The sequence below is a fragment of the Schistocerca cancellata genome, chromosome 1 (assembly GCF_023864275.1).
Source record: "Schistocerca cancellata isolate TAMUIC-IGC-003103 chromosome 1, iqSchCanc2.1, whole genome shotgun sequence".
In the NCBI taxonomy this organism is placed as follows: domain Eukaryota; kingdom Metazoa; phylum Arthropoda; class Insecta; order Orthoptera; family Acrididae; genus Schistocerca; species Schistocerca cancellata.
In genome coordinates this window covers 512,899,396-512,922,876 of record NC_064626.1, presented here as the reverse complement: position 1 = coordinate 512,922,876, position 23,481 = coordinate 512,899,396, and the positions used below count along the sequence as shown (strand labels likewise).

At 35.5% G+C, this 23,481-nt stretch overlaps 1 protein-coding gene across 2 annotated transcripts in view; it reads left to right on the top strand.

The window, feature by feature from the left end:
- Positions 1-22,075, top strand: part of LOC126178373 (syntaxin-1A) — a 378,467-nt gene extending 356,392 nt beyond the window's left edge. For both annotated transcript variants that reach the window (XM_049924529.1, XM_049924526.1), the window contains 2 exons: positions 1,155-1,249; positions 16,715-22,075. In XM_049924529.1, the coding sequence (XP_049780486.1) occupies positions 1,155-1,235 (81 nt within the window). In that variant the 3' untranslated portion in view covers positions 1,236-1,249; positions 16,715-22,075. The remainder of the gene's footprint in view (positions 1-1,154; positions 1,250-16,714) is intronic.
- Positions 22,076-23,481: the final 1,406 nt, after the last annotated feature.

The window sequence follows — 23,481 nt, the reverse complement described above, 5'->3', positions numbered from 1 at the left end:
GCCTCCCTTTAATCGAAGTGTGCCATAGTACTCTTCCCTCCTCAGTTTGACTCAGTACCCCTTCATTATTTACCCAATATAAATGACATTTTATGTTAACTTTGCTGCTAATGTCATTTCTAAAGAACACAATTTTATCATGTTTTTCTATTTCAGAGACCTGTTGGTCTCGTCAGTAATGTGGTCTCATTACACCACACAAATGTAGAACACACTTTTTCTTTCATAGTGAGAAACTGTTATAGTTAAATTTGCCTAGAAATGCTGTATTTTGTGTTTGGTATACACTGTTAGCTTGACACAGGAGAGGATGACTCCCATTTTATTTCTGCATATGCTTGTTATGTATGCCATGAATTATCTTATTAATTCTGCTTAGAAAGCTGTGGAGTACCATGAATACTGTGACTGCTGAAGCAAGTCACAAGTATTTTTTATGGGATGAAATTGCTTCCATACCTTACTAACTCCCCATGAAAGTTAAGCCATTTTTGTTGTCTTCACCACACCTGTTTGTTGCTTCTACACATAGTGAGAAGGTCCTTTGCTGTTAGTGTATGGGGGGGGGGGGGGGACATGAAGATTTTATCTAGTATGGATATATGGATGCTAATAACTGTAGTGTTGTGTGTCTCCTATTCTATCCATTTTTCTGTTCTCATTTTATCATGACTTTAAAGACACACACAACTTGAGTAAGGCATTTAATTCATCAGAGTTTGTAGTTTAGCTGTGAATTTGCAAAACAGAGTTTGCAAGAAGTTATTTGTTTACTGGTAATGTTTTTGCTCTGAATGTTAATATTAATTTGACATTTCTGCCTAATTCTTCCCAGAATTTGAGTTGTCATATATCACCAACATCAGCTTATATACTTATTTGTCCCCACTCTCAGATTGTCATTGACAGGAGTTATCTTTTGTTTGTCTTTGTTACAAAGTGTAAACTTTATTTAATTTAGTACATCTGTGTAGATTTTACTTACTTTGGTACAGCTTTCAATATTTATGATAATAGTGCTATAGGTTAAAAGCTATACATACTTTTCGTGTCACGTAATTTGTGGACTGATTTAATCTTATTATCATAATTATTTGTGATATGTTTATTTTAAATACAATTCAAAATAACGTAATTTTTATGTGAATTTGCAGAAGAAGATCATGATTATGATCTGCTTGGCCATTCTCGTAGTCATCCTGGTTTCCACTGTAGGAAGTTACTTTGGAATGTAAATCAACTGTTCAGTGTAAGTTATCTTTCATAACTAAACTATATATCTCAAATGTTTTGTTCTATGCTAATTGTTTCACAGTCTCTAAAATGTGACTTAATGTTAATAACTTCTTTTCATTCTGTAATTTTATCATTGATCCTTTTGTTTCTATAACTTGTTATTTCTTCATAACAATATGGTTACAGATATAGAAGATGTCAGAGGTATAAAATTCAGTGTACGGGTAAATGACAATGATATGGGAACACAAACTCGTATCACACAGGCTGAATCTTTGGTCAACCAAGTGGTGTACTTGATAAACCGGTATCACTTATTCTGGAATATTGCTTAAGTATGAGAGATCCATATTAGGCTAAACAGATGGGGGATACTGAGTATGCACATAGGTGAGCATTTCAAATTAAGCAAAATTATTTTGCTGTAATAGAACCAGGGATATAAATGAAATACAAGAAGCATTTTCAAATAAAAAGAGAAAGCTTTCAATACCAATAAAAAAATGTGAAGCACCTAGTTAAAATATCAGCAGGTTTAATATTCTTACCAAAGAAGTACCGGGAAAACAAAAAATCGAAGAGAGAATCCTGGATTGGTAGATTTCTTCTCATATTATTGTAGATCAAGCAAAAGAAAAGATGTAGGCTGTATAAACAAAAAACGAAAGTAAAATCACAAATTGCACTTAATGAATATTGCTGTGAAGAGCACATTAAATGCTTTGTGACTATGGTAGTACTGAAGCTGTGGAACTAGGATACATTTTATGGTTCAAAAACTACTAACATGACAGATTTTGAATATCATCATTTGGGAAAGAATATGAAACAGTTGGTAATAACAGTAACAGAGTAATGTTATTTAATGCTTTGATATTTGGAGACAGACAGACAGACAGACAGTTTTTATGTTTGGTTTTGGCTTATTCCCAAACATAATGCTTCACAAGATGGGTAGAAGGCATAACACCACATCAGTTGACTACTTCGGCTTAGATCCAACTGTCCTTATTGAGTTAGACTTTAAAGTGATTATGAAGGTTTTGTCTGAACTTGATGGCCATTGGAACAACTCAGTCTCTTGGGTTGGTCAAATATAAAAGAGTATTTTATAACAGATTCTAATAGAGTATTGAGAAGGAATTTGTAAAAGGAATAGTTGGAAGAGGTGTAGCAAGGATTCAATATAGAAGGAAATGGTAAAGGTCTGTTTGAAGAAATCAGTTTCACTTAACTGCCAGAGCATATTAGGGAAGTTTTCCAGTCAATACAATAGTGGATAAGGTCCAGCTGAATGTTTCATTACCACAACAATATAGAAAAAAAGGGGGGGGGACCAAGAAGTCAGGTGGCAGCAAGAATATTTATTAATTTGTTTTAATCATAGCAGTGCTTTTCCATAAATGTCTATGACAAGTATTTCATTTAAGGAGGCAGAATCAGTGTATGTTGTTGTGGTATTAAAAGATTACACAAACATGATTGCAGCAGAGTCAGATCTCTCACTAAGGAAAGCACAAAAACAAAACCACAGCTTGTTAAACAGCCTCATTAAAAAGTATATTGATGAAGCAAAAAAATGTAGTCAAATACGAAACTGAATTGAGAATGTCTCTCCTAAAAGTTGTCAGGTGCAATATCTATTATGTTTCCACAGATATTAGCAATTTCATTTTTGCAATGTGTAGCTGGAGTTGGCACTACAAACAAAATTATTTATGAAGTGTAATTTTATTGGCCCACTGAGTTGAGCAGTCGGAAATGAGTGTAGTGTGATATTTGTTTTATCGATATGTATTAACAGGGTGTTAGGAAAGTAACCAGTAGTCCACAGCGACGACTCGTGCACTGTCCTGCCCCACACTGTCTGCTGCCACATAGCAGCAGCACTACTCAGTTGTTGTTGGAGTAATCCATGTTTTATGTCTCTGTTAATATGTATCAGTAAAATTAATATCATGCTAGACTTACTTTGGACTATTCTACCTACTGTGCATGTGAAATTCTGCTTTAAAAATCATTTTACTTTTAATAGGAAAACAATCGATGCTTTCCGTTAACTTTGGGCATTGCATGAAATGTGTCGTGAGCAGTGTTTGTTTGGGCTACTCCAGCTACACAATGCAATAAACTAATTGCAAATACCTGCTAAAATACTAGAGTAAAATATGTATATAAAAACCAGTGTTCTTACAGAAGGGGAATTCTTTATTGAATAATCAGAAATATTATATTTAGAGCATATAAGTTGAAGGCTGTGTGTAAATATTGATAAGAGAGAACATGATTGTGTAGATACAGCACAATATATGGCAATGAAAGAAGTAACCAGTAAAAAGCACATTGAAGAATACAAATACCTGAGAGTCAGCACCACTAAAGATACAAAAAGTATGTATTTTGTTTTGTTGGTAGAAGGACCCTGTAACAAGATGGATAAATTTTGGTTTTTGGAACACTACCACCAAAAGTGGAACTAAAATTTATCCATTAAAAGTGTGTGCTGAAAGCACTGTAGACCAATGGATATTAAGTAAGTCATTAAAATGCAGGATAAATAATATAATTCAATGATCAGTGTAAGGGGGCCACGTACTGCTCACCTCTGTGTCTACTTCTTCCTAAGTGATGCAGGAAACAGGTGAAATGTGGGTCATGATCAGCAGCCTGTTCTGCCAGTGGTCAACTTAAGCTTCTGAACTGGCCAATTACTTCTCTTTCAGATTCCTTCGTGAGACTGAGTGCACTTCCATGAAAGAAAAATTCTTGGCTGTGCTAGGAATGGAACTCAAGTGTGCAGTTCAGAGTGGTGATGGATAAATAATGCAGAGAACAATTCCCAAAAGAATTTTTTGATATTACATAGCAAAATAAAATTAGGAAGGATCAGATGAGGATGTGAAAGTAGATATGGATTTGGGTATCAAATTGACCCTTGTGTGTAAATAGAATGTTATGAAAGACATCTCTTTCCAAATCTAGTAAGGTGCACTTATGTCACAAAAGTCATGGGATATCTCCTAATATTGTATCAGACCCCCTTTCGCTGTACATGGGATGGACTCAATGAGTAGTTGGAAGTCCCTTGCAGAAATATTGAGCCATACTACCTCTTTAGCTATCCACAATTGCTAAAGTGTTGCCCATGCAAGATGTTGTGCACAAACTTAACTCTCAATTATGTTTCATAAGTGTTCTGTGGGATTCATGTCAGGTGATCTGGGTGGCTAAATCGTTTACTCGAATTGTCCAGAATGTTGTTCAAATCAATCGCAAACAACTGTGGCCTGGTGACAGCACATTGTCATCCATAAGAATTCCATAATTGTTGTGGAACATGAATTCCGTGAATGACTGCAAATGATCTCCATGTAGCCAAATGTAACCATTTCCAGTCAATGATCAAATCAGTTGGAGCAGAGAACACAGTCCATTTCATGTAAACACAGCCCACACCGTTATGGAGCCACTACCTGCTTACGCAGACTGTTGACAACCTGGATCCATGGCTTTGTGGAGTCTGTGCCACACTCAAATCCTTCCATCAGTGCTTGCTAACTGGCATCGAGACTCATCTGACCAGGCTACCATTTTCCAGTCATTTAGGATCCAACAGATGTAGCCACGAGCTCAGGACAGGCACTGCAGCTGTGTTGTGGTGTTAACAAATGCATGATATACAGGACATAAAATCCCGTCTGAGGCCTGTGATCATTTTTATGTTAACAATTGGCAACCAATGCTGTACAATTGCAATAAAGTCATGTGATGTTCAATTGACTCTTTTATTAGAACATGTTATGTGTTTTTGGATTACACCCATCCTGTCATCACAAACTTCAAATCTTTCCTAACCAATCACTTTCTTTGAGTTGTCAAGGCTGTATTCCTGGTTGGTTAGGAAGGAGTTGAAGTTTGTGATGATTGAGGATGGGTGTAATCCCGAAACACATAACATGTTCTAATAAAAGAGTCAATTGAACATCTCATGACTTTATTACAATTGTACGGCATTGGTTGCCATGATGACCATCATGAGTGGATTTGTTAACAATTGGCAACCAATGCTGTACAATCGCAATAAAGTCATGAGATGTTCAATTGACTCTTTTTCTTCTTCTTCTTCTTCTTCTTCTTCTTCTTCTTCTGCTTTTACGGCCTCATTGGACCACTTCAGTCAATCATTTCTGGTCCTCTTCTTTGGTATTTTCCCCTTCCGAGTGGCCCAGTATCTCTTCATTCGTTCCGATGCTTTTCGTCGTTCCTCATCTGTAAATACCCTTTTCATTGTATGTCGTTTGTCAATTTTTGGTTTAAATCTTATTTCTGTGTCCCTCAGCTTCTTTAAATTTGGCGTTTTGTTCTGCAAATCATCCAGAGTTATTTCCAGTTCTTCCATATCCTCTCTTATTTCCTTAAGCCATCCTCCTTGTTGTTTCAAATTCCAGAGTTTCTCAATAATTGTCCTTGATAATCTGGTTTCTGGTGTCCTCAGAATGTGACCACAAAAAGAGATCCTTTTCTTTCGTATAGTATTGGTGATGGGCTCCAGTTCTCTGTATACCACTTCATTTGGAACTATCCGCCATTGCCCAGCTTTTTGATATTTCTTATTTATGCATGTTCTAGCAATTATTCTCTCTACTTTTAAAATTTTGTCAATTCTGTTTTTCTGGGTGACTTTAAAAAGAGTTTCACTTCCGTATGTAACCTTTGGTTGAATCACCGTCTTGTAATGTTTTAATTTTGTTTTAATTGATAGACATTTTTTATTGTACGTAGACCATGTTAGTTTTTGAGCTTTTATCATTTTATTAGTTCTTGCTCGCCATGCAGGTTTCTCGTCCAATTTATGTGTTATAATTTCACCCAGGTATTTAAATTGTTTCACTATTTTAATTTCCCTATTGTTCACTGTGATGTGATCTATTACAAGTGGATCCGTTACCATTATTTCAGTCTTTTCAAATGATATCTGGAGTCCTAATTTTTGTGCTATATTTTGTAAGCTTGTTATTTGTTTTGTGGCTTCCTGAATATTATTAGCTAGTAATGCTAGGTCATCAGCAAATCCCAAGCAATTTAGGTTTATTTTATCTTTCTTAGTTCCAATTTTAATATTCATAGGATTTTCCTTGTACCATTCTCTCATTACATATTCAAGAGCACAATTGAATAGCAATGGTGATAAACAATCTCCCTGTCTCAACCCTGTTTTAATCGTAAATGGTTCAGATATTTCTCCTCTAAATTTTACTTTGGATTTGGTGTTTGTTAAGGTTAACTGTATAATTTTTATTAATTTAGGATGAAGTCCAAAATTCCTTAATATTTTCATCACTGAAGATCTATGGATGCAATCATACGCCTTTTTGAAATCTACAAAGGTTATGACTAGTTGTTTTTGCCTTCTTTTGTAGATATCCATAACTAACTTCAAGGTGATTATCTGTTCCGGGCAGCTTCTCCAGGATCTAAATCCTCCTTGATATTCTCCCAGTTCCAGTTCTAGTTGATCTTTACAGCGGTTGTATAGTATTCTTGCCATGATCTTATACGTGCAGTCCAAAAGGGAAATTCCTCTATAGTTGTCTGGATTTGATTTTTCTCCTTTCTTATGTAATGGATGTATTATAGCAGTAGTCCAATTTTCTGGTAATTTCTCTTCATTCCAGATTTTTACTATGCATTGGTGTAATGCTATCTTTACTGGTTCTGCTGCATATTTCCAAAGTTCAGCAAACATTTGATCTTCTCCACTTGCTTTGTAGTTTTTGAGTTCTTTCAAAGCTCTGTAGACCTCATTAATTGTAGGTGGATTTATATTTTCTGCTGGTGTTTTAATTGGGGTTTCTGTGTTTATCTGAAGAAGTTCTGGGGGATCTTCACAATTTAGTAACTTGTTAAATGTTTCTGCTAGAATTTCTGTATTTTTACTATTGCTATGGGCTAGGTTATTATCTTTATCTTTTAACATTAATGTTGGAGGATCATATCTTTGTAATTGTCTGCCAAATATTTTGTAATAGTCTCTTGAGTTTGTTTTTTCACTATTTGTTTCTATCATTAGAAGTATATCTTTTTGGTACTGACGTTTAACTCTCCTTATTATTTTTGTGTTGTCTTCCTTTGTTTTGTGAGTTCCAAATATGATTTTTCTGTTTTTTCATTTTGATGCCTTAACCAGGCTTGGTGTCAATCCAACACTGCTTCATCACATTCATCGTTCCACCACTGGTGTTTTTTCCTTGGATTTATAGGGGCAACTTGTTCAGCTATTTGTTTCAATTTGGGAATTATTTCTTCCAGATCATCTGTTATTTTTATATCCCTGGTTTGTGCTTCATAATCCTCATTTTGTATCAGTTTATGAGGGTCATAGGTTCTCTTCTTCTTCTGGTGGGATTTTTTTCTTTGCTAATGCGGTTAATTTAATTTTAACTTTTATCATGTAATGATCTGATCCGGTATCTGTCCCTCTCAGTACTTTCACATTGTAAATTTCCTTGTGGTAATTCTTGTCCATGCAGACATGGTCCAGTTGCCATTCTCCTTTTTTCCAGTCTGGATGTTTCCAAGTATTTAGTTTACTTGGTCTTCTCTTAAAATACGTCGACTTTGAGATCATGTCATGGTTTCTGCAAAATTCCACTAGTCTTACGCCATTTTTGTTTGTTCTTCTTTGTGCTGTCCATTTCCCTATTATGTCTCTATATCTCTTTTCCCTTCCTAACTGGGCATTGAAGTCTCCAATTAAAATTTTGATGTGATTTTTATTAATGTTATTCGTCGTTTGATCTAAGAGCTCCCAAAATTTTTCTACCTCTTCTCTGTGTTCTTTTTTATTATTTTTATCATTTGTCGGGGCATGGGCATTTATTATTGTGTACATTTTATTTGCAGCTTTTAGAGTTAATGTTGAGAGCCTGGGAGATTGTGCTTTAAATTCTGTTATGGACTCTGTTATTTTCAGACTCACCACGAATCCTGTTCCAAATTGTGGACACTGTTTCATGACTCTTTTCCCTGGTATTCCCTTATAAATCCTATATCCTTGTGATTCTATCGGCCCCTGATCAGTATTTCTCATTTCTTGAAGTCCGGTTATGAGAATCCCCTTGCGATCCATTTCATCCGTCAGAATTTTGAGTTTGTCTGGTTGTATGAGGGAATTTGTATTGTGTGTCGCAATGTAGTTTATTTGTCCTGTCTTGAGTTTTGGTCGTCTGTCCGTTTTGGGTATTTTCAGATGCTCCGACTCATCCAAGTTATCTTTCAGGTGACTGCCCACCGTATCCGAGTGCAGTCTTCCTTGGTTATTGCCAAGCGGTGGATTTTTCCTTGAAAGATTTCCTTCCATGTTTGACTTTCAAAGGTAGTCAACCTTGTATGGAGCAAGCTCCGAGTTACAACTACGGTTGTTACCCGTAGAGGTTGTTTAGTGTTTGGTCCGCGAGAGCTATTTTATTTCGCTCAAGTCCGCCGGTAAACCGGTGAGGACCCCCCTATCCGCCACCTGGGACGCGCCACGTCGGAGTATCACCTCTCCGCCTGCTACGACACCGTAGTAGGTTCGTGGAATTGACTCTTTTATTAGAACATGTTACGTGTTTTGGGATTACACCTGACCTCAGTCATCACAAACTTCAACTCCTTCCTAACCAACCAGGAATACAGCCTGCTGCCATAGCCCATTCACACTGATTTCTACAGTTATTTCATGCAGTGTCACTTGCCTATTAGCTCCGACAACTCTGTGCAAATGCCACTGCTCTCTGTTCTGATGGGAAGGCCACTGGCCACTGTATTGTCCATGGTGACAGGTAATGCCTGAAATTCGGTGTGCTCAGCACACTCTTGACACTTCTGATCTTGGAATACTGAATTCCAAAGGATTTATGAAATAGAATGTCCCATACATCTAGCTCCAATTACTGCGTTTAAAGTCTGTTAATTCCCATTGTGCAACCATAACCACATTGGACACCTTTCCACATGAATCATCTGAGTACAAATGATAGCTTCACCAATGTGTTGCCATTTTATAACTTCTGTACATGATACAGAGACCATCTGTATATGTGCATATTGTTGTCCTATGACTTCTGTCACATCAGTGCAAATAGCACAGTTCTTACATCCAAAAGTGATTGCTGATAGAAAACTGCTCAAAAAGTTGTCACCAATTGCTTATTAGCAAATGCGTGTGTGTGTGTGTGTGTGTGTGTGTGTGTGTGTGTGTGTGTGTGTGTGGGCTTATATTCAAAGATAGCTGTAAATTAAAGACTTGTCCTTATGAAAAAAAAAACAAAAGAAGTATTTCACTGTGAAATAAAACATTAGCAAATACAGACGTAGCTTGTTTGAAAATGCACATCTTTTATATCACATAAAAATCTGCTGGAGGAAATCACTCAATACTATGCTGGTGCAGCGTGTGCACTGTAATGCTCTTGGGTTGTCCTCAACATGCTGTCCACTAGGTGAATGAGATGTGGCTGCTCCGGCCTATCTCACTCATTGAGAATGGTACTCCTGAGGTTTTTCACTGAGTAAAGAGATTTCTTGTGATGATGACTTGCAGGTTGTCCCAGACATATTTCGTTGGGCTCATGTGAACAGATATTGCAGGCCATTCCATTTGGTCAATTTCCACCTCAGGTAGAAAGGTGTTCCATAAAGTGGGCACATGTTGCTTGTGCCTTATTACCTAAAATGACAAAACTATCACTTAAATGTTGACTGTAGGGCTCAACCATATGATAGAATGATGGAAGATCCTGTCCTAATACTACACAGCCTTCAAATAACCCTCAATAGCAGTGAAAGTTGTTTAACATCTGTGCATGATACCAGCCCAAAACATGACAGATCTCTGTTCCTGTTGAACCTGTGGGATTGTGTGTCTGACAGGTGCAATCTTAGGCAAAATTTGGCCACAGGCAAAATTTGGCCACAGAGACGAAGTCCGTGTCAGCCAATAAAATTCTTCTGGATCTGTGACTGCACTGGAAATGTCTAAAACTTCTGAAATTTTGACCACTATTGCAAGTGGCACTTTAGAGGTTCATTTTTTGCCTTAAGTGCTGAATGATAAAAGTCTAGTTCTTGTATACTGGTGGAAGAGGCTGTTATCGAACTTTTTTTTGTTCCTTTTATTTTCCTTTATTGGTGTTTTCATTATTTCTTTTCATTGATGGTAATAGACATTCTTGATGGTGTTTGCTTTGTTGCTTGCCACTGGTGGAAACAGATGAATGGGAAATAAGTGGGAGTTGTGATGTACCACTGTTCACTTGCTACCTAGTGCCAGCTGAGGCATCCCAGTACTCTGTGTACCTGCTCCCAGTGTGGTCTTCCGCATGCCTTGTATGTTGGTTCACATGACCTGTTGTTGTGTAGCACTGTTACTCATGGCAGCCAAGATGCTGGAAGTTGGTACCCATCCTGTCTATTCCTGCTCTTATCTTCCTGCTGAAGGTAAGAGAGGTTGTTTAGCCAGGCTTCTCAAAATTCTGTCTGTTTGCCACACTCGTCTTGGTATTCTGACACTGACTTGGTGAGCTGTCTTAGTAGGATATGTATTTCATGTTCAGATACCTGTATGCTGATGGGTCACCCCTTTTGGCTGAATACAATAGTCGACACTACACAAATTTTGTATATTCCATCAGTATATAGTTTGTCAACCGCATCTTTCATTGAGCCAAGAGAATATTTATTCTGCTTCAAAAAATTGGCTTGATACCTGCCTGGCAGAGAATTTTGCCCACACATTCAATGACTCCTCGAACAAATGGCAGTAATGTGGTGTTTTGTGCTTCTTCTTCCTTCTCTGTTGCCTTCATTCTTTTCCATCACAGTTTCATCTATCATCTTCATCCTATAATCATTGGGACCAAAAATGGACGCGAGGTTTTGTAATTCAGCCTTCAGGTGTTCATCACTGATATGTGGACTCTCTTGGTTAAAGTGCAGGGCAGATTTCTTCTGCAGAGGGTGATAATGCGAGAAGGCATGTAGGTATCTGTTCATGGGCTTTTAATATACTTTATGACCAAGTTTACCATCAGGTTATCGGTAAACATCCACGTTGGACGCGGGGGCTGGGAACACCCTGAAGAAATGCACTTGCAGTAGTGGCCAAACCATCACATATTTTGCACATTTGTAATGCAGTCACAGGCCCAGAAGAAATTTATTGCATGTATCAATGGCTGCAGAAGCCCACACTTACATTTAAGTTGTGTCATCCAGTTAAGGTGACCAATAATGCCAGCCACCCCTCCGAATTCTAAGTCTGACCAAATGCACAATTTGGCAACATTGTAAGATATGGAAATGTCTGGGGGAAGTTTTATCACCTTCTAGAGTTGATACAGTGCTGTATAAGCTTGTGCTCTAATGGTAGACATTGTATGTCATTGACATGAAGTCACTGAATTCAAGTCCACTCCTTCCTCTATCTTTTAAGCTAAATTTCATCTGTATGCTTAAGTTATCAGCCTGATGGAACTTCAAATATAATGTGCTTCACTTCCTAACCAAGGTGTAATATAAAAAACTTCCAGAAACAATTTGCCAAACATTTCATGGCTGCATCGAGATCAGAACAGTTCATGCTCGAGAGCTTCCTCACCGTACAGTGACCTCTGCCTACTGGATGGCGGACATCTGACACCTGACATCAGGTGCTGTCCAGCCAGGTGACCACAGCATGGCTCCATGAGTGTATTTATCAATTGTCGATCTCTTATTCGAAATTCTAGTACTTACCTTTCAGTTACATATTGGAGTTTGCGTATTTGAAAATATGAACATTGTTTTACAGCTGTAAAATAGAGTTACAAGTTGAAAAACTCTAATATTGTAGCATATGGTGTTCTGGGTTTGATAGTGGGACAAAGGCAGCAGAGGTGGCTCGAAACATTTGCATTGTGTGTGGGGCAAGTACTTTTGCACAAAATGAATTGAAAAAGAATTTTCTTGTTTGAAGAAAGTTTGTTCTGGATTAATGATTTTCCTCATTCAGAAAGTCTTGATATCTGACATTTCTGCTGACCTGCAACCACTTAACTGTCATGCAACATTTGCATTATGCAAGGTTCAGAAGAAGGTGGGTATAGGGAGTATTGCATGCTGTGATTCAAAGCAACAGAAGTCAAATGGGTGACTATTACTGAACTTTTGCTTGAACATCAGTAGTTCCCTCTTTGAGCATTCCTGTGCTATATTGTTACTAGGCAAGTTTTGATGCCAATGTGTTAACTTCTTAAGAAGAAATTAACAGCTGAATCCTAACAAGACACAGACTTGTGCAAATGTGAGACTGAACATAAAATATTTTGCATCTCAAAAAGCATGTTGTGTTCTACAAAATCCTCCCCATGGGTGCATCCCCCCCCCCCCCCCCCCCCCCCAAATTGGTATTTGTTTCCAACAACTGGGACACATTTGGGTTGCAGTGTAAGAAAAATGACTGACAGATGTGTATTGCATGTTGCTGCTACATGATAATGCATTGCTTATTTTTTTAAAAAAGAGAGGAAGTCTTTCTTTAATCACTTGTTATTCTGATCTTGTGCCCTAAAATGTTTACCTTCCCCACTCCCCATCAAACAACCGCCAAAAAAATTTCCGGATGAAAATGAACTTGAAAGCTGGTTTGACAAAATACTGAACTCATAACCAATCGGTTTCTGGAGGCTTGCAGTTGATAAGCTACCTGCACATCATCAGACTGTTTTAAGTAATGTGTGAGAATATATTGTTGATGATTAATTTCTGTTTGATGTTTACTGCTGTGTTCAATAAATTACCAGAAAATCCTGTTAAAATATGCAGTGTACTAATACAGATGAAATACAAACTACCACAATAACCTTACGAGGAAAGTCTACATTGGCTTGAATTGGTAAGATATTACTCACTTTGGACTTTGAAATGGTTTGTGTTACTTACTGTCCTGCATAATACTCAGATAGTATGGAAATGCGGAATTTCATAAATAAAATTATGTATTCTCAAAAGCCAAAAACTATGTTGGTAGAAGCAGAAAGAGACCCTATCAAATGCATGGTATCATAAGGTTTTTCACTTAAACTAATAGTTTCTGGAAATAGTGAAACAACTTTTAATGGAGAAGTTTTCTTAAGAGTTCCTCATCAATTTTTCAATGCGGCTACTTGTAGCTCTGAACAGAACAACTAAAACTCTGGCCTTCAGTGAGACTGGAATCACAATCCATAGCAGCCTTCATTTTACAGAGCACCACATTACTTCAGACGTAGCGAAGAGCTGTGAGTGATCCAGTGGTGGCTAGGACAGATAAATCGCAATATGGAATATGAGGTTAGTTGCAGTTTCCTGGACACAAAACCATAAATTGATTACCATATGCCATATCTTAAGTGAAAATCGCAATGATTATTCAATGGTAAAAACACAATGAATCAAGTGAATTTAGCAGGATAATTCTGTGCCATCCAGGAGGTAATTTGTTGGTCATGGAGATGCCAAACTTATTCTGTATTGTCACCGAAGTTTAACTATACTATCAGCAGGAAGAGTAGTTTCTGTTCCTCGAGTAGGCTTGGAAATGCTAACAGCTTGTGTCACAGAGATGTGGCTGCCAAGAGTCGGAATACCAAATGTACATATCATTTTCATTTCTGTAATAGGTTTAGGAACTGGAGGATAGTTTATAATGATATTCAGCTGCACCAACTACAAACTAAATACAGTAAATCATTAACTGTAACAATTATTTTTGTTTTTCTGTCTTAAGAATATTGAAAACTGAAAATCTCATTCACCAGGCGGTATTAACATTTTTGGAGTGTTCCAGTGGTTATACTGAAAATGTCATGAGTAGGCAGTATTTCTTTTGATCATTGTAGACTTTGAAAGTATTTTTGAAGAACACTTCATAGACACTATCACCAAAATAGAGGAATACAAGTGAAAAGGTAACAACACAGCATCGATTACAAAATGTGAACACCCACACCGAGACTTCATAAGATATGAATAACATAAAGTTCCAAATGAAGAAATTCTACTGTGCTTAGAAACCATACGCCATGACCACAGAAGTAGGCTCAAAATAGAGTGGAGAAAATCAAACCAGCTGATATGAAAAGAGAAAAAATTGTCAGCAGATCATGAACAAGGAACACAGAACACTAATGTTAATGGGTAATGCAACTTATTCTGAAGAAAAACTGCCATTCAGCCTATAAAGACTGAAAGAATGATAAAAATCACCACCTCATAATGATTACAATATTGCTGCTTCTGATGCTTTGTCAATAAAAGTGGAAAGTGTCTATGTTGAAGAGCTTTTCAACATGCAGTACTCTTAAGACAGAGAGAACCAAGCTAAGCCTAGTGCTAATTTTCTATGCAGCAGTTCACAGTGAACAGTGTGTGTTATTAATTTAGCCCTTGATGGGTTCATATGAACGATGCCTCTAGGCTACCATAATATTCATATAAGAATTATTAAGGTATAATGTGAAGGCTGTGGTAGGACACTGGACTGGCTTGAAAAGGTATGCTCCAAACCTTACCTGAATAAAAATGTCACCTTTTAAAACAAGCACACCCCATGCAAGTAAAGCTGGAGGAGCAGAATTTCGCACTGAACGTTAGTCTGCCCCACGGATTCTGGTGGGGGAAGAGGGGGTGGGGTGGGGGGGGGGGGGGGGTACGACTAATCAGATTAAACAGCAAAATAAACACAAAGGAATTAGAAACAATTTGAACAAAACTTGTGGTGTGGCATATAATATTTGTATGGTGAGACTTAAAGAATATTTCCGATGTTTGAATTGCAAATTGCAAATATGTCAGTTATTGAGACTTTCTGAATGTGGAAAATCGTTCAGTCCAAAATGTACTTTTTTCAAACAAGAAAATCCTTTTCTGATATGTTTTGCACAAAAGCACTCATTCCAAACAAAATACAAAGGTATTGAGCTGCTTCCATTGCCTTCACTCATATATTAAACCCAAAGCAAACAACATGTTGTAAATGTTAGACCTTTCTCTACTTGCAACTATTTTACAATGCTTAAACAATGTTCATAAGTTTTAAGTATGCAAACTCCAATATGTAACTGCAAGATAAATACTAGAAGTTCAAATAAGAAAATGACAGTTGATAAATATGCTCATAGTGCTGCACTGTAGACAATTGGTTGGATGGTGCCTGATGTCTTGTAGAAGGTGACATGTGACATGTGACTTGTGGCACAAGGCCAGTATCCAGCACCCAAAACCCACTATGGGGTGAGGGAGCTCTTGAGTTTGAACTGTTCTGATCTCGACACTGCCACAAGCTAATCTGGGAATTCTTTCTAGAAATTTTCGCTATTAGTGGTGCATTATAAAGTCAAGAGTATTATCTTTGAGGTTCCATCAGACTGATAACTTAAGCAGACAGCCAAAATGCGGTTTATGAAATAGAGGAAGGAGTGAACTTGAGCTCATGACTTTGTGCTTATGTTGTGTGATGTTTACCAGTGGGCCATGAACTTATACAGCACTGTAACAACTGGGGAAGAAGAAAAATTTCAAACACTTCCACATCCTACAGTGTTGCCAAATCACATGTATGGCCAAACTTACAATTCTGAGGGGCAGCCATCTTTATTGGCTACCATAAGTGAATGACACAGACTTAGTCTCTGCGGCAGCTGGTCAACAGAAATCTTGCGTCTAAAACTGTACATTGGTACCTGGCCAGCTACAACATTCTTCAGATGTCAGAGAAATATTGTACTAGTCAGTGAAGAGAATGCGGTACTAATGATCCGGATTCAGTTCCAGGTGTCCCTTAAACCAGTTTCTTCTTACAGAAAGGTGTTGAGGGGTTTTTATTGTTCTTTGGTTGCCTAGAGGCTAAACTGATTTTTACCTCCATTAGTCAGGTTTTCAGCAATTGAGAGTACTGAGAGAAAGGTACTGAATCAAAGTCCACTAAACTGCTTTAGAATGTCTTATTAACTGTTGGCATTATTAAATTTTCTATTATATTTGTTACCTTGGCAGAAATTCAAAACATAAAATGAAAAGGATCAAAAAATCTTGTACCCTGCAGTATTTATCAGTAAAAAGTATAATAATAGTGCTTTTACATCCAGTGCAATTTTTGTTATATTTTGAACCATTTGATGAGAGATATCCTACATTACTTGTGATTTATTTATGCTGCCCCTGAGATTGTGGTGCTTTGCAATATTGTTTATTTTATGTAATTCATAGAAGATTTCTTTTATCTAGCTAATATTTTCTTCCACATTATAGAAGTTTATATTCTCCCATTAGATTATTCCCTGTTTGATACCACTGAGTGCTTGTAAAAATGTTAGTGAGAATATTTACAAGGAATCATGTTACAAAGAAATGTCATTTTATATTTGAAACATTCTGAGATAATTTAATTAAATAATATTTTTCTTCTACTACTCTGCAGGCCATGACATTTTGCACATCTCCAGTCCAGGAAAATGTACTTCCATCAGAAAAGCTGCAAAGGACATCTCTAGAGACAAGTTTTCAGGTTGCAGATGTTATATAACTAAGATATTTATTTATGGTATATTTACAAACGAGAGACAAATATGTGGCACCAGTGTTATAAACCTTAAAAAAAAAGAGTAAGATACTGTATGAATCTTTGTCAATGCACACAAAGAAAGATATTATCTACCTGTAAAATGGTCTATTTGCAATTATTTATTCAGTGTTCTTTATAATATTTTCACTTTTATTTCAGTTTATTGTATGTTACTTCTGCACAGATAAATTGTGTATAACATCAGTTTATTTCATTTTGTGCAGTCTTACAACTCTTTGACTTATGCTGATTAAAAGATCTGAGAGAAATATATTTAGCCAAAGATTTTGAAATGCCATAAATTTTCTTTGTCTGTTGACTAATTAAAAACTTCAGAAATGCTCATGAGTTCAGAAATAAGTCAAATTCATTTTCCAAATTATGCTACTGACCTTCATCTAAAGGACATGTAATCTGATAATAAAGCTTGGTTGCAGTCTAGGTCAAGCAGTTTGAATTTTCCATATCTGTGTTTGAAGATTGGACTGTGGCATTGTCAGAAAGCTATGTGTTTAAACTAGACTTACAGGTAGAAACAAATGAAGCATTGCACTTTAAAAAAATTCATTATGTATAATTTCATTACTAGATCTGTGCTGAATCAGCCTTCACTAAGGAAGACTGTTGCTGCAAATGATTTAAATGATTTAAAAAGTGAACTTTGATTTAAATGATCACTGGTAATCTGTATGGTGATTCAGCTGAAAGCATTTTGATCTGACACTTTTTCAACATATTTAACTGTATAGATGATTATTTATTATTATTTTTATTTTCTTTGATTAGTTTCATTATTATAATTATTATTTATTATGTTACTTATTTTAAGTTTTGGGTAAAATTGAAATTCAGTGCTTGAGATGTCATGTCAGCATCCTGGGTGAGTGAAAAGTTTTGCTGTAGCAATAATAATGACGTGCGACAAATGTTCTTTTTACACATGTGATAAGTAGTTGCAAATGTTGGGTTTTGTTGAAAATGTTAGATAGGAAGTTGTGTAATAACTGTGAATGTTATATACATACTATATATATATATATATATATATTAAAAATTGTACAGAAAGTGTAATCTAGTTGTGTGTATAGTCGGGATAATATACTTAAAACTTTTTTGATAAACTGTTAACTAATTATTATCAGCTTCTTCTTGGTGTGAATACAGTGTGCTGCCTGTGGAGTGAGTTGTTCTGGTGAAACTGAAAGAAGGAAACAGTGCCCTTCCAGTAATAAATTCAATTCAACAGGAGCAGAATTTCATGTAGGAATGGGAACACAGTTGAATCATCTCACTGGGAACTCTGAAAATATTTTGTGATTGGAACTTGTTGATATACTTGAAAAACTAAAGTATTCCATTATTTTCACAATGAACCACATAGGTTAGATCAGATTTGAAAACAAGATAAGAATTAGGAATTGAAATTTTTTATTGTATATTACTCTAGTCTTAGAGTCAAAAATATGGCACAATCAACATCTTGTTGAAATGATCTTTGGCCTAATACTTACAGACTACCATAAAATTTTTCAACGATTTGTTTGAGAGCCTATTATTTCCAAGGTTATACTCGGTATGCATGGTATAAACTTTTTGTTGCATAGCAGTGAATAAGACATGTTGAATTATGTTTTCCACTCTGATTTTCTGTTCTTTACCTTGCATTTTTACATCATTACCGAGAATCAAGTGAAGTATACATCGTTCTCCCATTCCAGTACAGTTATACTAATGTGCGAGAAATATAGGATCTCCACAAAAATGACATTTATTTGAATATTTAGAGTTTGGAATATGTTTAAGTACATATTTTTCTTTCATAGTACCAGAATACATATATGGGAAGAACATTTCAAATAACTTACATTATCTTTGAAACAATGTAATTGCTGTTATGGCATTATTTTGTCGGAGGTAGGCTGTTGGAACTCTGTCGTATATTTTCATGAAACAAATAAAGTTCAATATATGGATTGCAAACAGCTGAATGATGTTTCCGTTCATATGAGTTAGAGTATTTTCATTCACATGCAGCTTTAAGAGTTGGATCATGATTAAAATTACTCCTAATTTCCATAAACTGCCACTCTTTAGAAATAGATAAGTAGGCCTATACAAAATACAAAAAGAAATCAAAAGAGGCATTATGTCATTTAAGCCACAGACAGAAACTTTTCCATTACTTCCAAAAGTGCAGCTTTAGAAAACAAGCCATTAAGAAATCATTAGTGTTACTGAGTGTTTATTTTACTTGAATTTGCTACTTGGCACCCACAGCATGTTATGTGCAATGCAAGAAAAGAAATTTATACTAACCTATGATATTTTTCTGAGAAAATGTGATCAGAGTGCTTGATGATATGACGTTCTTTCCTTCTTAAGTAAACTCATTTTTAGAATTAGAGGACAACAGAAGTGACACTTTTGAGAATTCCAGTTGTACAATGAATATCAACAGGAATAATAGTAGTAGTGTATACCATTGCATAATATCCTTTTACTGAAATTGTGTTTATTTTAATAAGCATCTAGATTTTTTTTTATTTCATTCCAGTTTGCCTTAAGAAATATCCCAAAAGTTTATATTGTTTCCCCCTTCACTGAATGTAATATGTCTTTAACTCATACAAAATGAGTAATTAATAGATACTGTGTATCTGTTAAAGTAATACACTCATATGATTATGGAATATCAATTATTTTCATATGAATGTATTTTATCATATGCTTCCAATCACTAATTTAGTGCTCTTTTACACAGATTCTGCACTGCAAATTTGTATTAAAAGAAAAAAACATGTATGGTTTGTACAATATGCATCATACATTGTGATACAGATGTTTATTTGCAAGTTTGTTAATGTTGTGTGACAGCTGTATGATGATTGACATGTGCTTTAATGCAGTCTTATTTAAGAAGAACAAATAAATTTCATTTGTCGAAAAGAAAATTTGTAACCACACTCTGTTTCACTTAATTGAAAGTGTTTGTCCCTTGGTTCCGAAGAAAGTTATAATACACTTATTTATGAAGATTTCCTCAGTCACATGGAGAGAGAGAGAGAAATATACCTAGAAATTATCCCCTAAAATTATGGAAAAGATAGCCAACATTCTCTTCTCAGACTTTTCCACATTTTCTTCAAATCACTTTCATCATATTACATTCAATGAAATCAGGAACTTCAACCTTCAAAATTATTCTCTGAGATAAGTGTGTAACTACTGTATAAAGGACATCTGTCTTCCATATAACTTTAACCATTGCTTAAGCTGAGAAAACAATATATCGTGCACAAGTTAAAAATTTTAACCTGATTCCTGCATTCGTTAACAGGCACACTGATATTTCCAAATTACTTTTTGTTCTGGCAAGGGATGAAGTGGTTTGTGTTTTGTTTAAAATAAATCTTCTCCTTGACGTACTTCATGATTGTTTTGAGTAGATGTTAACACACCTCATTACATACAGCTTTATTCAGAAAATATTTAAAAAAAACTGCCAATCCATTTGTATACTATGTTTTTCCTTCATCAGCAGTTTCTAATTAAATTGTTGCCTTTTTATAAATTCAATTACAAATCACTAAGATGTGCATAATAATGAAAAAAGTCATAAATATCATAACATGTGTGAATGAAGTATCAATACTGAATGTCATATTAGGTTTGTATTAGGTAGAAAATCTCATGGTCGACAGCCAATTTGTAGCAGAGTGTAGAACGCTGAAATCTGGATAGTAAGAGAAATATGAATGTTTGTGTGCTTCCTGTCATTAATAAATTTCTGACTCATCATCCAGAATAGCTGGGCTTACTGTGATCTCATACAGGTTTACAAATAAAATCTGCGGAGTTTCATTGATACTCTTTGTATCTGTAATGCCCTGTCTTGGAATCTGCATTGGAAGAGATGTTATATTCCTGAACAAGAGATTTACTTGAGCTGCAATAACAGAAGTTAGTTCCTTATAATTTTTTGTCATTATATAAACTGTAACTCATTTCATTATTGTTTGGCAGAAATCTATGCAAGATTTCTGCATAATTGGGTTTAGTTATATTTGAGCAGCTCTTTCTGCATCACTAGCAATTATTGTTATTTAATTTATTTTAGATTAATTGCCAATATACTAGAATGATTTTAATATTAAAGCAGATATTGCAAGGAGGGCATAATTAAAATTGATAAACAGTAAAAATTATTTTTTTGAAAAGGTGATTACAGGTAACTTCAAATGTGTTCTGCAACACAGAGGAACATTGTAATTTGCAATGATTCTGTTTGCATGTGTCAACTTTTAAATGTTAATGAATGCATTTAGGGTACAAATTTCTTGTTAGTTCTGCAAGGACAGAGACTCTTGATATAGTTAGACTAGTTGTTGTTCAACAAAACTGATCTCTTGTTCATGTCAATTCTCTCAAATTAACTTTATCATACATGAAGCATTTGTTGTGTGATGCAAGAAGTGAAAATAACATTAGAATGAATTCACAAAAATAGGTTAAACAACACAGATTTGTCTAAGAAACTAAAGAAATTTATAAATATTAGTAAAATAATGCAGCATATGTTTCATCTGCTCATAAATTAAAATTCTGGCAAAAGTTCATGTTTTTTAAGTATTCTGAATGTTCCTTCAATTGTACAAAGTGGCCATGTGAAATGAACACCTTCCATAATCATGCTTGTGGTTGTCATTTGAATTCCACTACTTCTGTACAACACAGTTAGTAGGAAATACAGTTTCAGATAATTATATGACAGTTAACATTAACCATGATGTGTTTTCCAGGCCTTGTATAAGCACCAGAGGATGACCTTTTCGAGCATGTGTGTAATGATTATGGAAGGTTAAACATGTGATCAGCTTTTAAGATACCCTTCCCAGTTATTACTGAAACCAGCACAAATGTTGTCTTTTATAGATTGTTTGTATCTGTGTTATGTAATCTAAGGTATGGTGCTCTTTGTTAAGAAAGGGAAGAAACTGTATTTGCAATATGTGATATATCAAACATGTAATTGTGGTTCATAGAACAAATGTTAATTAATTTTATGTACTTCATTGTTGCAAATATTTTGTTGGACTTTTAAATATTCCATATAGGCTTGATTTAAAGAAAGAACTGTAACTCTTTTTCTGTCAAGGATGGTTGAATGAGCTGAACACTATCAAAACTCTATGGTAACCCATTTTAAAATACAATGAAACAATTACTATCATATTAAGGGCTCTGATTTATTATAATGATCCCACTGTGTTGATATTGCAGCTGAGAATTTGGAACTGTGTTCTTGCATCGTATAACTTCCACAGACAGTGGTTAAATCAGATAAGTATTAGAAATATTATTCTCCTAATTTTTAAAGCATAGAACTTACAAGACAATAGTGTCTTTACAGATAATTGTTTAGTAACTATACGTAAGTACTATTAGAGATGCCACATCTACATTTATGGCTGAACAGCTCAGCAGCAGAAAATCACTTTCCAAAACATTTTGCATGTGAAATGTGAAACTTCATGGGTTCCATCAGTGACATAAAATCATTTCTGTTTGAGTCGACTAGTGAGGCTTTGTTGTTTGCTGCAGCCCAGTGGTTGGGTAGTGGCATCATTCAGGTGTGTGTACCAGTTACTTTAAATGGAGCCTGGAACTTTTCCTGGGTCCCCCTTTATATGCAATCTGACTGAGTTTGAGTTGACATATTGATCCCTGTGGGTCCATTTGATGGATGTTTGTTAGCTTGGGAAGTCATATCTGCTTTAGTACAGCTGTGGGCCTTCAGAAGAAATGCTTTGTTGCTCATCTTGTCATTGTGCTAAAATCTTAGTATAGACCACAAAACATTACATGTGGAAATCATTGAGTCATTGCTTTTATTTTAAGCAGTTAGTCCATGTTTTGAATGCATAGGATGAAGTAGTTAGAGTGCAACACTTGTGTACAAGGATTTTTGTGGAAATTCTAAGGTTAATATTTCTCCAGTCTTGGACAGAGAGCTTCTTGAAGGTTGTCACAACTTTATCAATATATGTGTTGATCTCCTTGTTATTGGGGAATTTATATGTTGTAATAAAACCATGGAATGAAGGCTACAGGAATGATCAACTGTTTGGAGGACACTAGAATTATACTGAAGGTTCATTTGCTCCATGAGGCATAAAAATGATTATGTTCACTCACCCCACCCTACCACACTGGTGAAAAGGGTATTCTGCAATATAATAATGTTTTACTTTCTCTGAAAGTAATATGACATTAATTCCTATTCATTCACTCATCAAGTTCCATAGATAAATGGGTGGAGGACCTCAGGGACATTGAACAGAACAAGTTATTCATTAGCAAAGTGAGGCATCTGTTAGGATCTCCATAAACAAACACCTATCACTAAACTGTTATAACCTATTCGTGCCCTCTGAAGCTAAATTTAACACAGAAAAATTAACAAGACATTTACGTCTCTGTAGAATGTTATGGTTTCCTCATTTACAAGATGTATCTTCAGTTTATCTCCCACTGTTAGGTTAATATTTGCATAATTAATGTTATATATCATAGAATGACAATTATCTTCAGAAGTAAAATAAGAGGCCTGCTTGCAATGAACT